General features: G+C 27.5%; 1 protein-coding gene and 1 pseudogene across 1 annotated transcript; both read left to right on the top strand.

Moving 5' to 3' along the window:
• Positions 1-14,941: 14,941 nt before the first annotated feature.
• On the top strand, positions 14,942-15,805 carry LOC111281897 (CASP-like protein 1C1; annotated as a pseudogene).
• A 4,805-nt stretch (positions 15,806-20,610) lies between these two features.
• LOC111281921 (formin-like protein (DUF1421)) lies at positions 20,611-24,698 on the top strand. The gene is made up of 3 exons (XM_022869724.2): positions 20,611-20,984; positions 22,343-22,627; positions 23,299-24,698. The coding sequence occupies exons 1-3, from the start codon at positions 20,826-20,828 to the stop codon at positions 24,529-24,531; spliced, it is 1,677 nt and encodes a 558-aa protein (XP_022725459.2). The 5' UTR covers positions 20,611-20,825; the 3' UTR covers positions 24,532-24,698.
• The last annotated feature ends 1,178 nt before the right edge of the window (positions 24,699-25,876 follow it).

The raw sequence follows: 25,876 nt of genomic DNA, 5'->3' as shown, positions 1-25,876 counted from the left end.
TTTGTAGAAATTTAATTCTCAAGAATTACCAAAATCAAACTCAATCTTTAAATTTCAAATCTAAATAAAATCACAATCTTTAAAAAAAATCAAAATTTATTTTTTTTTTACCAAATAACAAAACATAAATAAAAAGAAAAACACGTCTAAGATTAAAATGCAATTCAAAACCCAATAATATAAACAAAAAAAAAACCTTTGAACAAAATTAGGTGTTTACAGCTACCCCTCTTTGCACATTTTCTATGAAACAATAATTGTGTAGAGATATAGACACCTATTACATTCAGATTTGACTCAAAATAAAAATTCAAAAATTCTTATCAAAATAAAGATTCACAATTTACACACTTTTCAAAAGTTCCCAACTTGAAATTCAATGGTTCACAATTTGAAATTCAAGGATTCATAATTAAATTTAAAGATTTGCAAGATTTCAAATATTTGCAAGAAGTCAAAGATTCGCAAGATTCAAGATTTGCAAAAGATTCAATGATTTGCAAAAAAAATTAAAGTTTTGCAAAAAATTCAAGGTTCTCAAACAAAATATTTGCAAAGATTCAAGGGTTCATAAAAGGTTCAAAATTTGAAAGAGATTCAAAGATTCAAAATTCAAAAATTTGTAAAAGATTCAAAATAATTTTGAAGATTCACAAATAAAGCTTTTAAAATTCAAATATTTACATTTGAAATAAATTTTGAGATTCACATCTAAACTTTCAAATATTCACATTCGAAAATCATAGAGATCCATATCCAAGATTCAAAAGTTTACATTTGAAAATCTTAGAGATTGACATCCCAAATTCTAGGATTCTTATTTGAAAAATTTTAGAGATTCAATCTAAAATTCAAAAACTCTCATTTGAAAAATCTTAGGGACTTATATCTAAAATTTCAAAGATTTACATTTGAAAATTTTAAAAATTCACATATAACATTTAAAGATTCGCATTTGAGATTCTTATTTATAAACTTTAAAGATTTACATCTAAAATCCATAGATTCACATTTGAAAAAAAAATAGAGATTCACATCCAAAATTTCAAAGATTGGCATGAAAAAAGTTCAAAGATTCTCATTTGAAAAGTTTAGAGATTCTTATCCAAAATTCAATGAATCACATTCAAAAAGTTCACATCTAAAATTCAATGTCTCAAGGATTCGCATAAAAAATTCTCATCATGTGATTTAAAAGCTCTTCTAAACAAAAACTCAACAACTTTAAAATCTTTTCAAAATATCTTCCTCATCCACTTAATTAAAAATTCTTCGTAATCGAGAATCAAAATCTTAATAATTTTTTCATCCAAAGGTCAAAATATTATCTCAAAATTTTTTTCTCATCCCAAAAACAACATTTTCTTAGAAAATTCCTCATCCTTTCACTTAATTTAATTTCAAAATCTATGATCAAAACAACTATCATGAATGCAATGCATGCATTGCAAATGTCAATCAATGTCATGCACGTCTAATTATGGTAATAAAGTTCTTAAGCTACCATATCGTATTTTCCTTTTCAGCTTATCAACACTAATAATTTCAAATTTAACTCGCAAATTCCATCAACTAATCCATTATCATTTCCATCACTTGATCATAACTCATAAGTTCTATTGACTAATCCATCGTAATTTTTATCACTTGGTCACCATATCTACAAAACATCTTCTTATCCATGTCATTCTAGATTTCTTTTCAAAGAAATGGTAGTCTTTTATGAACATTATCATTCATTTATTTATCATCATTCTAATTCATGAAAAATGTAATTCAATCATACATTTCTCAATTCATTCTAGGGATACAAAAGTGGTAAAAAAAACAAGAAAATTAGAGAAAATTCTTTCTTAAAAACTTATTCCATTAATATTCTTGATTTTTGAGCTTATCAACCTAAGCATTATCCATATCCCATGGGATCCTCAAATGATATTAAGCTACTTTCAAGTCTTTATCTTAAATATTTTTCACTTAAATCACTCTTTCAAGTTTTCAATTTAAGTCTTCATTTTTTTCTCATTTTCCTCATTTTTTTCATTTTTCATTTTTCTTTCATTTTTTTCTACACATCATTTTCTCATCTTTTTTATATCATTTCTTTTCCCTTTGATCCATCAGTAATGTTTCAAACAAAATCCCAAATTATCATATTATAGGTGTGCTTTAGTTCAATTCATGATTTTCTAATATGATAATTCATATTTGATTAAAATTGACTTTTTAAGTACGTAATATAGGCTAGGGTAAGGGGTAATAAAAAATGAATAAAATAGGTCCAAAATGTATTTGAATGGTTCTAAACCAAAAGATCATGTATAGTATCCTAGCATTTTGCCCTATCAATTTTTTTTTTCATTTTTTGCCTTTTTTTTAATATTTTTTCTTTCACTTTTGATTTTGCACTTTTCATCATTTTTCAAGAAAGATTAGGGACCTTCACTTTTCTTCATTTTTTTGTTAAACAAACTTTTCCAAATTTTACTCCCTAATGTGGATGGTGATCTTTAGTGTTCAAAAGGAATTTAATAGGCTTAACAAGGGATATCAAACAAATATTTTCTCATTTCAAACATGAATATTCTCAATGAAAGATGATGGTCGTTTCTCATTTCAAATATGAATATCCTCAATAAAGAATATTTATTGACTAAAAGCAAACTTGTGAATGAATCATCACAAAAATACATGTTGCATTACTTTCACCTTCGTATGCATTAATTTTTTTTTTGAAAAGTCTAAGATTGATGAAGCTAAGAAAAATTTTTGCAACTTATGGCTCTACAAGTAAAGAAGATAAATCTTTCACCTTCATATGCATCCATTTATTTTATTTTGAAGATTTATAATAAACCATAATTATTTTCCTAAAATGATAAATTGGTTAATTTATGTTTGGGTCATCTGTGTTTTGTATTTCCAATATTTAAATTGATAAATATTTTTTTTTGTATCATGTATTTGGATTTTATTTAAGGTATAAATTTGTGCATTGATTTTACTTTTATGATTTTTGATTTACTTATCTAAAAATGTTATATGTAAATTTCAAATTTATATGTAAAAAAATAAAAAAATGGAGTGGAAACTTAAATCGGTGCCTTATTATCAAAATAATTTCCTCCAAAATAATTACGATGTTGCCTTTATAACTACCTTGAATCCTATTATAAAATTGGTACAATCTATATATAGATTATAATTCGAACAAGAAAAGGCTCTAAGGTAATAATGTTTTTCTTTTTCAAAAACAAAGCTTGGGTTTAGGTTTTTACCTAATCTTCTTAATATTGTTATGGTATGTTTGTTAAAATTGATAGTCTTTTTGTTATATGGAAATCAGTGATTTGATTTTGTTAATTATATGTAGTTAGAAAATGGAGAATTAGGCATAAGTGTTCTGTATGAGTGTTTTGCATTAGTGTTTTAATTTTAATTTATATTATTCACTCAAAGTTATTTGATGTAAGCAATATTTAGTTGATTGTTTCAAATACACAATATGCGGGCTAGAGGTAAAGGAAAAGTTAAACTTATAGTTGGTCATACCGTAAAAACCATCATCTTTGCAAAGTAATATATTAGATGAATTTTATACACCTAATATTGAAAAAATATTGCCAAGGAGACTTTTAGATGATAATGATGATGATGATAAAGTGCAACCCCCTAAGGACATTAATAGTGAATGAGAAAGTGAAAAAATTTTAGGTTCTGTAAATAATATGTGCTTATTCTGAGTAAATGCATTGTATATATTGTTTGGCTATTTATAAAATATTTTTAAACTATTTGGCTTTGGTGAATAAAGCTAAATGGAATGGTGATGACAAATATAAAGGCATAAAATTACTAATGAAAACTCAATGTGGGAAATCTAAATTAGATATTGTTATGCCCACTGATATAAAATGTGTTGTTGGGGATAATGCTCGGGATTTAATGAACTTTTATGGTTATGTTGTGAGAACAATGGCTCTAATAAATGTTAAAAGTTGGTGAAAAGCATATGAATAAGTCGACGACAAGATGACGAGCCAAATGCAAGTAGGAATTAAAAGTCAAATTGATGTAATTGTTGTATTTTTTAATTTTTTAATTTAATAATTTATTTGTAGAATAAACTTGAGTATCATGATAATAAAAAAAGGTTCAAATCTTTTTGTGAAGCAACCATGCGATGATTGTACAAGGGATGAAAGAACAGGTTGTACAAATATTATCGAAAGTATGCAGATGATCATGAACGATTGTAGCATTTGCCTATAGACCTGAAAATTGAATAATGAAAGTATTGTATAAATTACTTTGGATCAAATGAGTTTAAGGTACTTTACAAATTGACTATATTTTATTAAATGCCAATTTTAGTAACTATCTAAATAGTTTTTCAATGTCATATAGATGACCAGTGAACAAAACTCATTATAAACACCTTATTTAGTTCGAGGCTCAAACCAATTGGGCCTAGATCTAATCCAAGCCTAATTGTCCAATTTCTTATATTTCTTTTTTTATATCTTATTTGTCTTATTTATTTATTTATCTTATTATGTTTTAATCTTTTATTTATCTGGTTTTAAAATTTTATCATAAATCATGTCAATGAAATTTGTAGGGTAATTTGAGCATTAATCAAGGATGATCTCAGCAATTAAGACTAAAATATAATCTCTTCAAATATTAAAGGAAGGTTGAAAAGAAATCAAACTAGGGAATCAAAGTCAAATTTAATTTGGAAACTTTTGAAGGATTATAAAAATCAAAGAAATCAAGACAATTCTAGAAATTAATTAAAACAATTTTAAAGAGAATCAAGAAAAAAAATTAATTCAAAGCATAATTAGATCTGTAATCCTTTTCATTCAATGCAAATCTCTAAAATTCCTATTAGAAGGGCCTATATAAATACCAATCAACCAAACAAAAAAATAAGGGAAAAAAAGGGAAAAGCCTATTGGGAAATGGATGAAAAACAATCTATACTCAAACTCTTTGGTTGGAATTGGTGGCAGAGCTCTTTGGTTAGAATTGGTGACTATCTGCCATTACAAATCAAGGGATATTTCCACCTAGGCATGTCTCCATCCATTAAGGTAATTTTCACATTTATATATTTATTTATTTCACTTTTTTTTTGTATGTTTAAAATAAATTTAAAGATTGTGAGTTTTAAATTATGAATTTTTTATTTCATGGGTTTAGAAATTTTAAATTATGAATTCTATCAAACTATATGAGAATTACATAATGAATTTTTTGAAAAAATAATATAAAATTTTCAATGCTACTAAATTATTGAAAGATTTAAATATTGAATTAAGTCTTATCAAACTATTGGAAGACTTAATGAATTTTTTAGAAATAATAATAACAAAAATTTTAATCCTATCAAACTATTAGAAGATTTAAATATTGAATTAGGTTTTATCAAAATATTGGAAGACTTAATGAATTTTTTGTAAAAAAAATAATACTAAAATTTTAAATCCTATCAAACTATTGGAGAATTTAAATATTGAATTAGATCTTACTAAACTATTGAAAGATTTAATGAATTTTCTTAAAATAAATTTCATACTTAATTTTACAATAAAATCTCACCAAATTATTTGAATTTCTGCATCAAAATAAATCTTATCAAACTATTGAAAGATTTTACTAATTATTTTTTTAAATAAAATTTAAATGAATCTGATGACGAAGCCTCTTCAAAGTGAGACACTAATCTTCATGAATGTTCTTAAGGTAAAAAAATTATCTTAGATCACTATCAAACTATTGAAGTAATTTTAGGATTAATTTTTTTATAATTAAATTATTTGGTAAATTATAAAGATGTTTTTAAGCTTGGATAACTTGAAATCAAATTGGTAATATCTTTTGAATGGCTATTGTAAGGGTGCTATAATCTTGCTCATGTGTAATCGCATTCTTAAACTTAAATTTGATTTCATAGACTAGAATCTACCATTTAAAAATACCTAAATCAAGTTTGAAACTTCTCTTTAAAATGTGATAAATTCAATTAGGTGACCAATCACATTTAAACGAAAAAGATTGGTAACGACTTCTAAAGTCAATGTATAACGGTAGGTCCACGAATCTATACATTATGACACTCATTAATTACAAAAAAAAGGGGAAGTAAAAACATACTATTGAAAATATTAGTTTCGCAAAAAGTGAATATAAAATGTTAACTATATTATTTTATAATTGCATCAATTTTTTTATTATCTTTTGTTATTTAATTATAACTTATAAAGAAAGATTATATTTGTTACAACTATAATAGGTAGATCCTAAAATTGGAGGAAAACCTATAACTGATGAAATTTGGTTCAAGCAACATACTCGAAAGAATAAAAAATGTCAAACAAAATGGGCTAATGATTGGTCAAAAGAAATTGGCATATGTTTGTTTAATATCCATATATTGTTATTTTAGTAATGTAATGATAATTATTTTATAATTTTAATATAAATGTGTATATAAATGTATGATATACTAATAAATTTGGTTGAAAAAAGTTCTCAAGGGGATGTACAATGAAGTAATGGGTGTTAGGTCTAGATATAGACAAGGATTAGGCTATGGTAAGAAAGGTTTTATCAAAAGCACTCATGCAGCTCAATAAATTCAACATAAGCAACAAAAATAGCATGAGGCATTAGAACTTAAAGTGGTCAATCTTAAAGGAAGATTGCTAATTATTAACCCGATCAAGTACCACGTGAAGAAAAGATTCATGTAGAAGTGAGATAGTAACCAGTAGATGAATGGCACCAAATGTTGTTGATGCAAAGCTCAATGAGTTTCCTTAGTTTTCATAACATTGAGTCATAACCATTAGTATGTCATTTAAATGTTTTTGTCTTTGCTTTTTGAACTAGTAAATATTTGTAAATCATATGCTTATCATACACATTTTACTTTTTATTGACACTACTAATAAATATATATTTTATCTTTATTGTAGGATGATAATTAGTTATTACACAATTTTGTGGCTTTAGAAGCATTCCATTAATTTCATTATTTAGTTGAATATGAGAACAATGTTTTATTGGATTTGTTATAAGATTTTTTATTGAATAATTTTATATTAGACATTGGATAGTTTGTTATATATAGGTAATTTTATTAATTAATTTATGCTTTGTCTATTTTTGTTTTTGTTTATATTCAATAATTGCATCCTTATGCATTGGATTATTTTATATATAAAATAGTTCACCATTCATGATGTTTCAAATGTTGTGCACCAAGGTTTTATTATGTAAGGTGCTGAAGCATCTTTGATTCTCTAAGATGCATATGTAGGTTTTATATATGTAGTCACTTTTATATTATTTACAAAGAGGGAAAATAACAAAATTGTTAAATTATTCAAAAAATTTATTCTAAATGGATAGCAACTTTCTTTTATAACCCAATCCAATTAGCATATTTCAGATCCTTTAAAACTACATAAATATAAAATAAAGGTATTGGTTACAATAATACAAACAATAAGCTATAACATGGAAAAATAGATAAAGTAGATGCAACTCTAAACACAGATAAAATCGTAAATTGTAGCCGATTATGGTATCAAAAGAATTGAATATCCATTTCATACATATACATCACAAGTAACAATAAACTATTCTTTCATAGAGAGCAAAGTTTGTAGTTATATCATGGTGAACATAGTCACATACTATTAAGGCATTTGAATTGTTTCATTTTGGCAAAACTAAATAGGTAACATATATGCCAATAATAGAATGTTGCATTTCGGTTAAAGTAAATAGGTAAAATATGAAATGCACTATTTACAATCTTGGTAAACTTTTGTTTTAATAAACTTGATAGCTATATATCCCTTATTTATGCTTTAGCCAATAGCCTCCATCAACACATACTTTTTTCTTTTCAAGATTCATTCACAAATCAAAAATCATACTAAAACCAATTCAATCATGCTTCACAAATTATTCTTTATAAATTTTGACCTTCTATTCAAAATTGTATCATAGATTTCATTCATGTAAAAACCACCCATTGATTTCATTCCTTATCCCATTCAATAATAAACATTCATGCAAAAATTACCCACGCGATCATCACATGGATGCTTACCTATATGTAGGAGTTAAATCAAAGCCAGTGAAATATATGTAGCAACTAATAAATAAGAGATATCTCAACCTTTTATTTTTTTTATTTTTCTTCTGACCTTTCTTCTATGGCTTATCTGCTTCCTGATAAAACTTTTTATTCTTTGAAATATTCCTCAATCCACTTATATTTTATTAAGCAATTAAACTTTTTTCCTATATTTTTCTTTTTTTTTATTTTGCATTGAATTTTCTTGAGTGGTGATGGCTCTAACCAAATAGCCAATTTTCTCTATTTTTGGGTTACTTTTTCTTAACCATTCATTAGTTGAGTTGGCTTTTATGTTCTTCGATGGCTTTCTTTTGTGCATTCATATCAATATTATTTGTAGTTTCTCTTTAAGTTCCTATTTATGAAATTTTACATATTTTAATGAAATTCTTACCATTTTTTAGTTGGTGTAATAGTAAATTAAAAGTAAATGGGTTGCTTTATTTGTTGGTTCAACAAAATTACCTTTTGTTTCTTATACTCATGTGTTTTTTTTCCTATCAACAAACCCTAAAAATTTGGATAAAATCAAATTGTGAAAATTATCAACAATATATATATCGACTTAAGAATCGAATAAGTATATCATGTTCTTTTCTCAATGTGTTAAGTACTTGTAAAGAGAGAGAAAGAGATTTGTATGTGATTTTTATTAATAATCTGAATTAATTTATTTAGGGACTGGATCAAAGACTAATCGTTATATTATTGTTCAAGCCAATTGTGGATTGAATCAAATGAGAATTGGGGCAAGTTTGACTTTTGATAATTTTGTTTTTCATAAACTTGGATAGACCTTTAATTTTTTATTTTTCACTTTTTAATCTTTTCGACAAGCTAATCTATTAGTTCTATTGACTTATAGATATATGATATGGTTGATATGACCAAGATAATGAATGCTACCCTAGTTTTTTCTTCTTTTGATCATGACTCATTTTGAACAAATCTAAAGTAATATTAGTCACTATAATAGTTTGATATTGGTTTTGTTCATTATTATAAGCTTCAAAAAGTTAACTTTTTAAATATATTTTCAATAAGAATTTTTTTACTGAAGGCATTTTATCAATGTACTAAAAGATGATATTGAACTTATTGAGTATCTATCTATTAAGTGCACACCAATAAAACCCTTTGCAATGGCCTTTATTTTCTAGTCAAAGGGATACGAATGATTGAAATTTGTTAAATACATGATGATATTTCATTTGATTTAGTGTTACTGAAAAGTGACTTAGATGTTTAATTTGCAAGCTACTTACTACAAAAAGGAGGTTCTCTTATTACTAAAATAACATAAGGTGATCAAGTTCATAAATAATGATTCAAAGATTGCTAATAATGGCCTTGCAACATTTATTCAAAGACTAAAGTGTAATGCTAATTATAAGGCTTTTCTAGTATACAAAAAAGATTAGGATAATAGGACTTTATTTGATAGACTAAAAAAAAATAATGAGGCATACATTGTCTTACACTTAACTTACCATCATTATTGGCTTCTCATAGTATTTCTCTTTTTAAAGTCTCTAAACCAAAAAGGCTAATCTTAATTACAAGTATAAGAAAGATATGATTGCATTTATAGGATAACACAACATTAAAACCATATATTATATGGTTGTAAATGTAGAGATGCAACAGGAAAAAGCCATCTGTTGATGACAGGGATGGGTGGAAAAGGCAATAGGCTTTGCTGATTTGTCCATATGGATAACGAAGGTTTTAAGACGTTTTGACGTAATCAAATACATTGAGTGAAAAAAGCAACATGCTTTTTTTATTTGTCCACATGGATAATGTAAGTCTTAAGGCTTCCTAATGCAGTAAATGATGTAAAGCAATGAATTTTCTAGATTTCCAATGATCAGACTCATTGTAAATGTGATATGATTTATGTGGAGTCAATATAGTTGAAACATATTTTTTCATTATATTTACAAATAAAATAATAACTTACATGATTTTATAATTGACAACAATAAAGTTGTTATGAAAGGGTATAAAAAAATTTTAAAAACTATTTATGTAAGAATAATAGCTGTTGCTACAATGAATTAAATTAACTATGTTAAAAATTGACAACAATAAAATTTGCTATTAAAATTTAAAAAAGCATTGTGAAAATAATTTTACCAATGACAATAGTAATATGTAAAAAAATTTTCAATGATTATAGCCATTGTTAAAATTATTTATCGAAACAACAAAAATCATGATGTTAAACGTAATTAGCAATTATATATCATTATGTTGCAACATATTATAAGGAAATGAAAATAATATTATTACCTATAAGGGTTTTGTGACCAAATTTTGTGGTTGCTAAAATGAAATTAAAACAACAACATTTAATTGTTACAAAATATATTTTGTAACCAAAATAATATTATTACTTAAGACTTTTTGTAACCAAGTTTTAAGATTTTTTGTAACCAAGTTTTATGGCTGTTAAAAAAAAGTTAAAAGAATGACATTTAATTATTACAAAATATTTTATGTAACCAAATTAGTATATTACGTAAAAGTTTTTTATAGCCAAACTTTATGGTTGCTAAAACAAAGTTTATGCAACACTATTTGCCATTGCAAAAATTATTTTTAGCAACTACAATTTTTTTGTTATGTTAAAAATTTGACAACCAAAATAATATTGTTATGAAAATTTTTTGTAATTATAATAATAATATTACATAAAATTTTTTTAACCAAAATTTATTGTTGCTAAAATAAATTTTACACCACAACATTTTATCATTGTGAAAATATGGTTTATATGGCAATAACTAAAACTTGTTGCAATATATATATTTTTTTCAATGACAATATAAGTTGTTGCATTAACTCTTTATCAAATAAGTTAATAGCAACAACTGTAATGACAAAAAATTGTTAAAAAAAAAAATTAACAATGATAAATTGCTATTTTGCAACAACTTTGACTATTGCAAAATATCCATCTTCTTGTAATGACAATTAGTAGGTTCTCTACAATATCTTTTAATGACAAGGTTTAATGTTCCCTTTTTGATTAATAAGCTTTCATAATTCATGACTCTTTTACTCAAGTTAACTAAATCAATCTGAATATATTTTTAGATATCTAAAGGAAATTGTTAATCACGGGTTGTTCATTAGCAAATCATTATCTTTACATCTAATAACCTTCAATAATACTGACTAGACAAATGCTAGCTTTTTAGGTGAGATTGTATTCCAAGAAGAGGATGAATTGAATTTCTTCAAGTTCTTTCCAAATAATAATTTTAAAATAATTGAATGAAAATTAAAACCAATATCAAAATATGATACAAATAACAATAAATTAATGAACTTAAAGCAAATATAAACTATAATCAAAGTAAAGAGATAGGGATAGAGAAATCAAATACAATAATTTATAGAGATTTGGTCCTTCTTTACAAGGCATGTTCGTCCTCTCTTTTTAGTTGTCTACACCAAAGCTTCAATTCACTAATCTTGAATTGAAAATGCAACCATGTCTGTTTTTCTTTAAAGCTTAAGATAAAAACCTTACACTCTCTATTTTCTAGGCTAAGTAGCAATCTCTCAATCCCATAAATTCAAGAGGATATCTCACTTCTTGATTACAAAATCACTTAATAAAAATACAAACTTAAAACACCTCTGGAAGACTAAGTGTTTACCTAATGAAGTATAAAAAAATTTTATGAATGAACAACAATATAGCTTGGATACAATAAATACAAAAGATATAGATTTTAAGCTCTAACAATTCTTGATTCTTTGAGAGAATGAAAATATAGCTTGTTAGATCTTGCACTCTTGATTCATCAACCTTCTTAGTGTGTTGGAATACTTAATATATAGAGAATTTAAAGAACTAGCTGTTGGGAATGCTTGGGAAAAGAAAATAGTCGTTGAAGCTTGATAAACTAACTATTGGAGTTGTTTTAAGGCTTATCCAATCGATTCCTTCCATGAAGGGATCGATTGGTTCAAGTTTTGGTGCCATTTTTCACTTAAAAAACACAACCTAATCGATCCTTTCCTTAAGGGGATCGATTGGTTCACGTTTTGATGAGCCATTTTGCACTTGAGAAATGCATAACCAGATCGATCCTTTTATGTAAGAGATTGATCCTGTTAAAGGGGTGAACAATCTCCTACATAGGATGATCGATCTATTTTTTTCATTTCAAAACAAAATTTACTTCTGGGTAAAAAATTAATCTATCCTTTCCATGAGGGAATTGATTTTGTCAAAGCTAAATGGTTGTTTTCTGTTTTGCACTCTACTCGTTAATTTGATCATGTCTTGAGTTATACAAATCTAAATTTAAAACCATTTAAAGATTTAGAAACTAGACTTAAAAGACTTTCTATCCATATAAAATTCATCACATAATTCATTGTGTAAGAATTATAATGAATTTTCAAAATTACCTTTTATACAGTTTTTAAACAACTATAAAGTGTTTAGTAAAAATTTAAAATATTTTCTTAAAAAATTTAGATTTCGATTTTGTTTCATCTATTAGAAAAGTAGACTTAAAGAGCTTTCCAATCATATAAAATTCAAATATTAAAGCTTTGTGAATTAATACAAAAAAATAAAACAAGTTTAATATTGAAAAATTTTATTCTTGTAAAATAACTTTCTTAAGTTAATCTATTTCTCAAAATCAATATTATCAAAATTGTATTAAGTCCAAAATGAATAAGTTCACTTTAAAAACGATAATTAGACTTTTATTTAAGCTCAAATAAATAATATTTAAAGATACTTTTGATTTGAGAAATAAGAAAATATAAAAAAAAATTTTGTTTAAACTTTGAAAATCATATTATTTATTTAGTATCAAATTATAAAACTTAAGAACATGTACTAAATAAATGTTTTTCAAAATCTTGATCAAGTTTATTTAGTTTAATGTTTCGTCATTTCAAAACAAGGATCAATTTAAGACTACCAACAAGCAACTTGGATGACTAAACCTTTACCACATGCTGCATTCTTTATTTTGGTCCAAATCCTGTTTCATGGAAGTCAATTAAACAGAAATCAATTGCTAGGTTTTCCACTAAAGCTAAATACGAAGCAATTGCCAACACATCTAGAGAAATTCTTTGGTTTAAAAATCTACTAGTAGAACTTCATTATCCATTCAAACAATAACCATAGCTATTATGTGATAACAATAGTGCTACTTATCTCATTGCAAATCCTTTACTCTATTTCAAGATGAAGCACCTAGCTCTTGACTACCATTTTGTAAGATAACATGTTAGCTCAAGTGATATTAAAGTCTCTTACATTCCCTCTAAAGATCAATTAGCTAATGGTTTTACTAAGCCATTAGCACGATAATGTTTTCTATTCTTTCGATCCAAGATTGGTGTAGCTGATAGCTTCACTGTTTTATAAAAGCATATTAAGACTACTTAAATAAGTAAGACAACCAAGCTAATTGTACTAAAATCGATCTTAATAACATCAATTACATTAGCAGCTCAAGGATAGACTCTTGTAACAATAACTTCTTAATTTACATAGTTATCTCTTTGACTTACTTCTTTAGTTATCGTCATGTATCTAATCTATACTACTTTAAGTTAGGTAGATTATGATTAAGCCTTAAACATGATAAGTTATAACTTATCTATGAAGCTAATTCAAACTAACATTGAATGTATACACGTGTTATAATAAATGCAATTCAAAGTCAAGTTAATTTTACAACATATCAATCAAGCTAATTCAAATTGACATTGAATGTATACATGTGTTACAATAGAAGCAAAGTCAAGTTAATTTTCATCCATTGTATACCAACCTTTAAAAAAAAATACCATATAAACTTAACTCCATCTCCATGATGAGATATATGATAACTCGCATCAACTTACTATAAAATAGGATGAGCCAGGAACTAATTAATAAGTCATAACATATAAGTTGTAATATTAAAGCCACAACAATTTACATAAAGTAAACAACATTTATATGAAATTATAACTACATATATTACTAAAAATCAATAAAATAATAAGCATTGAAGATAACAACTATCATTAAATGGTATTAAGTAAGGTTATTTTAACCTCTTTTTTCATGTATAATATATTTAGACTTCTAGGTAAGGGTAATAGAAAGCAATCATACATTTTAGGTTTATTTTTAACTATGCGCATCACTTTTCAAAAAACTAGTTAACTATCGTAATCGATTACATTATGGTAAAACTAAAAAAATGGTCCAATTGTCTAATAAAAGGTTGAATACTATGAGCATGGCATGAAGATAATGAGTACACATGCCAATCAACTTGGATCTAAACGAATTCATTTGATACAAGTTGGGCTAAAAAGTGATCCAACCATACTACATCAAGAACTTTATTCGAATTCAAACAAGCTATAAATCCACGAATCATAATCAATCTCTAGTCTTAGAACATTGTTATCAAAAAATATTAATAACTAAATAAAAAAATTTTACATGAGACAAGAATAACCATTAACCACAAATATCTAATGGAAGTGATATCTATAACAATAGCCAAAGTAAAAAATTTTCTATTAGGCATTAAGGCTAACAACTGAGGATTTCGACTAACAAAATACTCAGTGCGAGTACTAAGTCTACCACTACTCATTTACCTTCTTTCCACTTTATATACTTCTTGACTTACCTTTTCTCAATGTCATTTTTGTGTACTACCCCAATCTTCTTTACAATTTTCATATTTCATTTTACAGTATACTAAAAAATGTTATTATTATAGCATATCCATGGTTGCAACCAAGAGAATTTGCACTTTTTTGCTAAGATTTATGTCTTCAATATGACACTTTTAGTTGTAATTATAATGGCATCAAGCTATGAGAGAACTACTATTTTGGCATTATCGTTTAAAACAAAATACTTTGATACACTAGCATTTAAGTGAGTGCAAACTTCAATTACTATATAAATATTTTTATCACAACTTTATTTTCCATCATGCAAAGGCATTTACCTTTTTATGATGTATAATGTGTGACTAAAGACTTGTTGTAGGTACTTCGTTATAATTAATGCAATCATAAGTATTTACAAGTTTTTACTTCTGTTCTTTCCATCAGAAAGCCTAATCTAGTGATTAGTTATTGCCTTAGATGTAGTAATTATTTGTTATAACTTTTCTTCAACATTTTTTCTTTTTTTTTTTTTAGCATGAAGAATTAAGGATCTATTAAAACAATTGCTAATGAATTCAATTTTTTTTTGGACAAGGTTTTCACAATGTTGCTTACCTTAAGCATTTTAGCAGCCTTGGCAATTGCTTATGTTGGCAAGAAAGAAAATCCTAATATAAGTTGGCTATTCATTTATGACTAAGTTCCCAAGTACTACAACTAAGTAAAAGGAACATTAGTTGTTAGGTTCGTTACTGTTGTTATCTACATGTTGTTTTTTATCTATTTTATTCACATAGTTCTAAATTATTTAATTATTGAGAAGTCTTAATTAGAAAAGTGTTCAAGTATGGGCTTTTTGTTTCATCTTGTTCCACATTATTATTACTGTTTGAGTTGTAATGGGTATAAGATAGAGAAGTAAATGTAGAAAAAAATGATGTCAAGGCATGCAATAAATATCACTTTTTTGTAAGTTTATTTCACCCCTATCAATTACAATATACAATAATGGTTAGATTGAATAGCTTTAAGATATAATAAAACATTATTTTATAACACTTTGCATTTATAAAAATCAAATCATTAAACACTTTTGATTTTTTGTAGCAAATAATATCTAAGATACTTGATCTTAATTTAAGAATGAGAATAAAGAAAGAGTAAGTTCTTATTATTCTAGTGTCTGGTGTTGGAATGAATTTTGATATCTCTATTTATAGATATCAAATTCAAGAGTTGTATATGACTCTTTAATTAAAGAGCAATTCACCTACAATTTTTTTTACTATAATCCTACAATTATCTAGTAACAATAAAGAATTATGTAGGGGTCCACCACTTATACTCGTAGGCTTCATATAAAATTTTGATGGATTTTATACAATTTTAAATTACGATTAATTAATTGTAATACAATAATTGTATGTGATATGGACTTAATTAATTGTGTTAATTAATTCAACCACTTTGTCTTTTCATTAAGTTCACATATTCTATAACTCAATAGGTGCCATTTACAACCTTTTACAAGTGAAAGAACACATTATAAAATGTTAAAGTTCATTTGAAACGAAATTAGTCATTAGCTAAAAGCTGTCAAATTTAAACTACGAAATTCGAATGCTATACAAAGGCATTTGAATCTTCCTTTGTAATTTTGTCTAGTTCACTTTTTCAAGTCATGGTATTCAAATGCCTTAGTATAAAATTATACCAAAGGATTTTTCAAGCATGGCCTTTGAAAACCTTTAGTCAGGCATCCAAATGTTAAAATCTAAAATTGAAACAGAAGTTATTTTTCAATGAAATTTGAATCACCATGCATAGACATTTGATGCCTTATACTGGAATTAAGCTTTTTCAATTGATTTTTATGTCTTAGATCTATTTCTTTCATTAAAACCTTTTCAAACCTACTGTGTAGTTTTTTAATCACTAGTTTTTTATTTTATGGATTAATACATCATATTTAATCGGTAACCATTCATTCTTTCATTATATTTTGAAAACATTTCAAAAATCTCAACATTTTTAAAATAGAGTAAGTATAATACTTTCATAAACCTTATGCACGATATCTCCAACTTAATGAAAAAATGTTATCGAGCTAATCAAATTTGCACGATAAATATTAGATTTTTTAACAAACAATTAAAATTATTTTAACATATAAAATAAACAATTTTTAAAAAAAATCTTAAACAAATATAAGAAATAAATTAAATTATAAAAATTGAGGAAAATTACAGAAAATTAAACTAATATATCAAATAATAAAAATATATGTACATAAATTTATGCTTGGTTTCTTTTAAATCCTCTTGTCGTCGTGAACCGCTATCGACAAGCTTTCTTATTTCTTTTCTTTTATCTTTTTTTTTATTCTTTCTTGTTTCTCACTTGAAAACCTCATTAAATTCCCTAAACTGAAACCTTAAAGCTTTACTCTCTTATTGTGGAATTTTTATGTCTACTATGGTTTTTCGATTGTTATTGTTTGTTTTTTTATGTTTTTTTATGCAAATGTGCTTTAGTTTTTTTAGGTTTCAAGTTCTAGTTATTGTGATATGGTTGTGGTGGTGGTTATTGATTGAAGATGGATAGGTTTTCAAGTAAAATGTAACAAAGATTATTTTTGTATAAGCTTTCTTGTTTTATCATTTGATAGTGATATGGTAGTTGTTAGAAAATGATGGTTCATAATGGTGGTTGTGAAGGAGCACATAGGTGGTGGTATGGTGATAGAGGGCTTAAGAAAACAAGGGTCATCTTTTTTTTCCTTCTTTTTTTTTTAATTTTGTGTTTAATATTTGAGTTTAATCAACGATAACCTTTGAAGTCTTGAGAGAAAGAGATGAAGAGAGGAAGATAAGGATTTGGTTGAGAACAATGGTGTCATATGAAATGAGATAAAACTGAAGCAAATAAGTAAAAAGGTTGTCATTTTTTTTTTTTGAAAAGAATACGAAGAAAGGAAACACAATTTGAAGAATTAAAAGCCAATTTATTTTTGGAGGAAAAAACTAAGAAAGCCAAGTGAATAAAAAATTTTCACATCAATTGTTACCTAAACAATTTAATATTTGCCTTTGTCACATCAACATGATTAATGCAGACGTAAGTAAAGCTAATGATGAAAAATAAATTTTGTTAATAATTAAACTAAAATTTAAAATATAAAAAATATAAAACTCAAAATTTTCAAATTATTGAAGGGATTAAATTCGTATTTTTCTATTGTACAAAGATTAATAACATAATTTGACCTAACTTTATGATTAATTTGATTAAAATATATAATTAGGCTAATATTGTACTTACAAAGTACTTCTATTTGATTATGTATTTTATTCAATGTAAGATTTTTTTTTAAAAAAAAGAAAGGTCAAGGTGAAGATTTTGTGTAGAGGTGTTTATGGTTAAGTCGGGCCAAGGTCAAGTCAGACTCATTTTTTATATTAATAACTTACATATGCTTACCCAAACCTAATCCGATGAAAAATTTTAAGTCTCAAAGTTTTTCAAGGTCAGCCTAAATTAAAAAAATAAATATCAAACCCATTTATTAAACATAATTTAGATAATAAAAAATTAAAAAATGTAATTAAATTAAGTTTAATGGGATTATATTCAATTCGCATGTATATAAAAAATAAAAATTATAATATAAAAATTAAAAATAAAAATTATATAAAAGTAAAAATTAAGTTTAATAAAAATATATATTATTTATTTATTTATATATATATGTGAATTAATTTATATATAATTCAGATATATATAAAAATAAAAAATTTTTATAAATATGTGAATTTGGGTCGGGTTGGGTTCAGGCTTTAAATCTTTTATCTAAGTCTAGGTTCAAAATTTAAATGAGTTCAAAAATTATGTCAAAACCAGTTTAATAAGTTTTAATTTTTTGTTCAAACTCTCTTAAAATTTAGATAAATCTTTAAGTTTGAGCGGATAGTTTGACCCTTGAACAGTTCTAATATATGCAAGTAAACACTTAAAACCAAAGGAAGCATACATTAATTAGATGGTCAATAATTTTTATATTCTATTTTAGACTTAGTTTAATAATGCTATTGTAGTTGAAAAAATCTTGGTTTGAAAAATATGCGTTCGAAAAATATTATAAAAATTTATTGTGAAAAATTAAAATGTTTCAAATGAACATGATGCTAGAAAGAACAAACAGATTATTTTTGTCAGAAATAAATAATAGAGTAGATATTTGATCATTTTATCTTCAAAACCATAAATTTCAAATCATAACTATATCACTCAATTAGCTTTTGCAATTAGTTTAATTTTAATGATCAAAAAATATTTTAAACCCAAATTATAATAAGTTTAGCATTACTTTTACGTTCAAAAGATGTATTTTGAACTCAAACGCAATACTAAACAAGACTTTATTTGTTTCTTATATCCGATAATTAAAATACCATCGTCTACTTTCAAAGTTGTAAGATTATTAATCAAATCTTGAAACTTAGTTAGTTTCGCATGGTTCACATGCTTCACACTCTCATTTGTAGCCTCAAACTTTGACCTTGTGAAATACAATCCACGTGCTTCTCCTTGGTACCTGAGGCCAAGAGAAAGAAATTGCATACTACAGGATACGGATGTTGAAATTAAGGATCAAGTTATCTGTCATGTATATGGATTTGACTATGAGCATAAATTTTATGATTCGAATCAGAGGATTTTTATAATAGTAATAATAAATAATATATTTTTATTTAATTTTAATTATAAAAGTATTTTTTTAATAGACATATATAAAATAATTGATCGAATTTAAATTTAAATTTTAAAATTTTCAATTAAACTCAAATTAATTCATGGATAAAGAAAAAGCGGGTGCTCGAAAATTTATAAATAAAAAAAAATGGTTATTGAAAAAAAGGTACAATAAATGATTTTTACTAGCAAATTTCATTAATTTTAAGTAGTTGAATTAGTTGAAACTAACGAAATTAACTAAAGTCTAATTCATAAAGGATTTACAATCTTTGTTAAAATGTATTAAGATAATGTGTATTCGAAATTGACTATAAAGTATAGACAATATAAGCACAAAATTTCATCTCCTAATGGTGGGTTCATTTTTTCTTTTTCAAGATGTGATAAATCATTAATTTAAATACTTTTTGGTAAAATAAAGTTTATCATATTTATTATTAAAAATAATAAATACCTTATTAATGTTTGATCTAGTTGTTAATATTTCTTTTATAAGAGACTTGAAATTTAATATTTTGATGATCTCATAGCAATGTTTTATTATTTTAGACTATTGCATTACTTTTTTATATTTAAGTATATATCATTAAAATGTAAAATTTAATATTTTATCGATAAATCACTTAATATTTTATTTTGATAAATATTTTTAAAAATATATAATTTTAGTGACTTTTTAAAATATTTTTTTATCAATACTTCTATTATTTCATTTAAATAAAGTGAAATTAAAAATTCCTGTCAATCAATTACGAAAAAAGCATACATTTTGGTTATATTTTTTTGTGCGTGTGATTGGAGTCGGAGATTGAAAGTTTTTTTTTTTTTTGGATGCGTTGAAAGAAATTAATAATAAAGCATCATATATAAAAATGCAAAAGATAATATAAAAAAATGAGAATAGAAACAAAACGGAGGGCTAAATGTGCAAAAAGAGGAAAAGGTCGGTGAAGTGAAGGATATCCTTATCTAATTCCAACACAAAATTCCCATTTTGAAAACGTTTCTCAGACTCTCGCACCTCTGTCTGTTACATTTTAAATTATATAAAAAAAAAAAAAAAAGAGAAAGAAAAATTACAAAGAAACTTTGCTTTTCTTTCCTTTGCAGACAAGCTAGTTAAAGCTTAAGCAGTTGTCTCCCATCGTTTTCGTTTTACTTATTTTTCTCTTTCTGAAATAGAAATAAAGGGCGAATATCTTGACGTACTTCGATCTGTAATAAGTCTGTTTTTGGGAAAATGGCATCTGGATCATCGGGTCGGGGCAACTCGGGTGGTTCCAAAGGGTTCGATTTTGGGTCCGATGATATTCTTTGCTCGTATGAGGACTACGGGAACCAGGAATCGTCTAATGGTAGCCACGCCGAACCGGTAATCGGTACCAACAGCTCTACCAAGGTATCTGTTGTCGCTTTTTATTTGTAGCTTTTCCTTTTTTTTTGTTTGGGGGGGGGGGGGGGGGGACATTTGATCTGATTAGGGTTTAATCGAGAGGTTGATATGACGACAAGAAAGGCTTAACAATGTAAAAGAGCTTTGTTTTGTGGCAAATTTTGGTTTGGTTTGGTTTTTTTTTTTTTTTTTTTAATTTGGAGATCTATTTGTTCTATTGTTGACCTTAAATTAGTAAAGGTTAGAATTATCCATTTCTTCCTTTTTTTTTTGGGGGGGGGGGGGGGGGGTTATAGTTGTGAGAAGACCTATAACTTATTTTTATTGAAAATATTTGTAATTGTACCGGAAGATTTGAATGTATAGAAATGAATATTCACATTCTAGATTTTTTGAGCTGATTTTTTTGGGCGGGGTTGTTTGGTTTTTCGTTGTTTTTAGAAAGATTAATTTGAGATGGAGTTAGCCAATTTTTATAATTTTATCAGAGTACTAGGCTTTTACATGTTTATGGAATTGAGAAAGTTTAGGGTTTCCATAATTTCATTGCTGTACTCCCTCCCTTTTTTGTCAGAAAAAAGAAAACATTGGTTCTATGGCATTGCTTACACCCTTTTACAAGGGGGCACAATAAAATGAATAATTGTTTCACAGTTTCTGAAAGTAAAACCTTATGTTGGCTGAAGTTCAGTCTAAATGGAACGGAGAGAAACATTTTTGTACACAGTCATTTATATTACTAGTTATATAACATTTTCATTTAGTATGTTTGTAGCATTTTTAAGTTTGAATTTGGGAGAATGAATTTTGATCAAAAGCGAATTACCCTTTTTTTTTAATCAAATAAATACTCTTACCTTAATCACATACAAGAGTTAATGAAAAATCAGCAAAGGATATTTCGTTTTGTGGCTGTTGGTGGAGAGGGAGGTCAAATCCACCATTTTAGGATCTTTATTTGCCCATAGTAGAATATACCTTTATCGCATTTCAATCCTTGATCCTAAGCATTTGTTTTTGTTGTTCCTTAGAGAAACAGTGACCAAACCTAGAAAAGGTCACATGCAGTTTCATCGGAGTTCCACAAACTGAATTTTAGACCCTAACAGTTCTCATAGTTAATGGTTATTCAATCCTGGTGTGTTATTGGATTGTGCCTTTGATGATTTTCTTTATGATGTTATAGAATAACAGGAAAATATTGTCTTTGAGGTTGCTTTGAATATTCCATTTATTCTGGGGAAAATGAGTCGCAATTTTTTTTTTCATTTTTTTGCCCACTGTGTTGCCAAGCCAGTGGCATTTATTGTGCCTTTTGATTCAAGATTAAATAGTCAATCATGTTGTCATATTGACCTCTGCAGGATTTTCACAAAGGCAGAATGGCACGATCAATATTTCCACCTAATGCATACAGCCAGCCAGATGATTCATTCTCCTTGGACTTGACTGCTACTGTTGAAAAAACCATGAAAAAATATGCAGACAACCTCATGCGCTTTCTTGAGGGAATAAGTTCACGACTGTCACAGTTGGAGTTATATTGCTACAATCTTGATAAATCAATTGGAGAAATGCGTTCTGATTTAGTTCGTGATCATGGAGATGCAGATTTAAAGCTTAAATCTATTGAGAAACATCTCCAAGAGGTAAGTACCCCTGGAACATCCTACATTTTCAGATAAGGTGGATTTTCATCAATTAGTTGGCTATATGCACCACATTTATACCCCCAATCCTGACTTTTGAGGGTTCTTTTTTTTTTTTCTCCTTTGAAGCCTTGAGATGCTTTTATGGTCTTTATTTTACCTTACAGCAAACAGCTATTTATCTTTTCCTATGAAGGGACGAATAAAATAGAGCGATAGAATGCATGAAAAGTACATTAAATATGGATCAGAAAAAGAGCTGGTATTTGATTGTATTCCAGCTGTTATATTAAAGGGATTTAAATTTCAGTTTCTGCTGTTGACATTAAAATTTGCTTCATAAAAATGTTTCTTGGGACAAGAACATGGATTTTGGGCTCTGAAGCAGGTTCATTCTGCATGAATCTGCATGTTTTCTAAGTTCTCATGGTCAAATACCCTGGAGAGAAACCACTCTGAAATTACATTCTAGATCTATTTTTATGGCCCATTTAAGGACTAGATGTGTATTAGAGAATTGTGCTCAGACTTTGTTCCAGCTGGGCTTCAATCCCATTACCTTGCTTATTACTTTTTCTCTTGCTGATTATAGATGCCTTGATAATCATGTGTTGGAACCATTCCATTTCATTCTAGAAATTTATTTCTTAAGTATTCAATGCACATTGTAGGTCCACAGGTCTGTGCAGATCCTAAGAGATAAGCAGGAGCTAGCTGAGACTCAGAAGGAGTTGGCTAAATTACAACTTGTGCAAAAGGAGTCTTCTTCTTCTTCCAGCCATTCACAATCCACTGAGGAGAGAGCATCACCACCTGCCTCTGATTCTAAAAAAACTGACCACACATCTGAGATGCAAAACCAGCAGTTAGCTCTTGCCCTGCCTCATCAAGTAGCACCACCACAACAGCCTGTGGCGCCACACTCTCAAGCCCCACCTCAGAATTTGACCCAACAATCCTACTATATACCTTCAAACCAATTACCCAACCCCCAAGCCCCAGCTCCTGCTCCAGTCCCAGCCCCTGGCCCTGTCCCACCTCCATTTCCCACCCCAGCCCCAGCTCCACCACCAACCCAACACCCTCAGAGTCGGTATTTACCTTCTGATCCTCAATACCGAACTCAGATACAAGACATCTCTAGGATGCCACCACAGCCTACACAGTCCCAAGTAAATCAGGTACCACCTGTCCAATCATTCCCTCAGTATCAGCAACAATGGCCACAACAATTACCACAGCAAGTACCACAGCAACAGCAGTCCTCTATGCAACCACAGATGAGGCCCGCATCAACACCAGCTTACCCTCCCTATCCTCCTACACAAGCAACAAACCCATCTCCGCAAGAGGCATTACCAAATAGCTTGCCTATGCAAGTTCCATATTCTGGAGTTCCTCAAACTGTATCTAACCGTGCTGATACCATTCCCTATGGGTATGGAGTGCCTGGCAGAACAGCTCCTCAGCAACCTCCTCAGCAAATCAAGGGCACTTTTGGAGCACAACCAGCTGATGGTTACATGGCTCCTGGCTCTCATCCCCCACTTCCTCCAGGAAGTGCATGTATGATTTATGATAGTGAAGGGGGTAGAATGCATCATGCACCCCAACAGCCTCACTTCTCACAGGGTGGGTATCCCCCTGCAAATGTCTCTCTTCAGACTCCTCAACCTGGCACTGGCCCTAATGCTCTGATTAGGAACACTAGCCATTCACAGTTTGTTCGCAACCATCCCTACAGTGATCTGATTGAAAAATTAGTGAGCATGGGTTTCAGGGGTGATCATGTAGCCAGTGTGATTCAGAGGATGGAGGAGAGTGGTCAGACGGTGGATTGTCATGCTGTGCTTGATAGGTTGAATGTGCATTCCTCTGGTGGTTCTCAGAGAGGAGGATGGTGAAGGCCATTGCATACTTGAATCGACCTTGAATATTATTTGAATAAAAGGGTGTGTTCTTGTGTATATCCTGGGAGGGATACGAGTATTTGTATGTTACCTCCAAATGCAACTTCTGCTTGAAAGTGTTGTTTTATTTGGGTTAATTGCATCATTACCTTGTGCTGTTACCCTGTTTATCCTCGTACTTTTGGTGATGCTGTTGAATTTGGTAATTAAACACTAGTAAGTAGCAACACATTCACTGTAAAGTTTTTAAAGACTTTCTCCAAAACCTCAGTCCGCAGAAACGGCTGTTAGTTTATTGATTAACAGCTCATGGTACAGATCTATTTGTACCTTCAGTTCATCCTAGTATTTTTCAGTGCCATGCATTTTTGTTGGCCAGAAGGGAAATTCAGTTGCAAACTTAAAGCCCCGATGCTACGGTATGGGCATCTCATTTACTGCATGAGCTGACCGCATGGTTGTTTGGCTGTAAAAGTCATTTCATTCAGGTTTCTTTATGGGTCGTATGAGTGAGGGGTTACAAATCTAATTTAGTTCGATCTTTTTAAATAATATATAAACTTATAAATTTTTAAAATTTGATTTGAATTTAAATTAAATTTTTATATAATTTGATCTGAATTGAATTGAATTTTATTAATTTGATTTGACTTAGCAGTTTTTTAAATTTAAATATTTTATTTTTTATATATTATTTAAGATAATTTTTAATATATTCAAATGGATTCAAATATAAAATAATTATTTTTATTTAATAAAAATTTAAAATATATAAAAAATTAATAAAAATATACAATTCAATTCGATTTAATTTTTTTTATTTTTTTATTTTTTGATTCAAAATTTGATTTAAATTTAAATATAAATTTAATATTTAAATTTAATCTAAACTAAATAAAAAAATTAATCTGAATTGATTCAAACTTTACGACTTTAAATCAATTTTTAATTTTTTTTTAAAATTTTTTCCGCCTCTAGAGTGGGCATTCAATAGTTTGCTTCTTTTTTTTTTTTTTTTTTCTCTCAAAAAATTGATTTCACAAAATCAGCCAGTCCTGAGAACAAGGAATGGCCATTACGAGTTTCACCGTAACAATTATTTCGAGATTAGAATTTTTTTTTCTCTCAAAATAAGTGGATTTTTAAAATAAAAAAATCATATGTATTCTTAATTTCATATTTTTAATATTAAAATATTTCATTTTTTGTCCATTCTCTGATACTATTTCAATAGAGGAATCCTGGTGTATACTATTGCAGTCAAGAAATCCAGTTACACAAGCGTTGCACTAATTTTTTTACCCTTGAATCAAAATAACAAAGTGGAGTCAAATGTTAA

This window comes from Durio zibethinus, chromosome 5 (genome assembly GCF_047325235.1).
Source record: "Durio zibethinus cultivar Kanyao isolate XHJ-2024 chromosome 5, ASM4732523v1, whole genome shotgun sequence".
NCBI classification, from domain to species: domain Eukaryota; kingdom Viridiplantae; phylum Streptophyta; class Magnoliopsida; order Malvales; family Malvaceae; genus Durio; species Durio zibethinus.
Note: the sequence above shows the minus strand (reverse complement) of the source record. Positions and strands in the feature narration are given on the sequence as shown.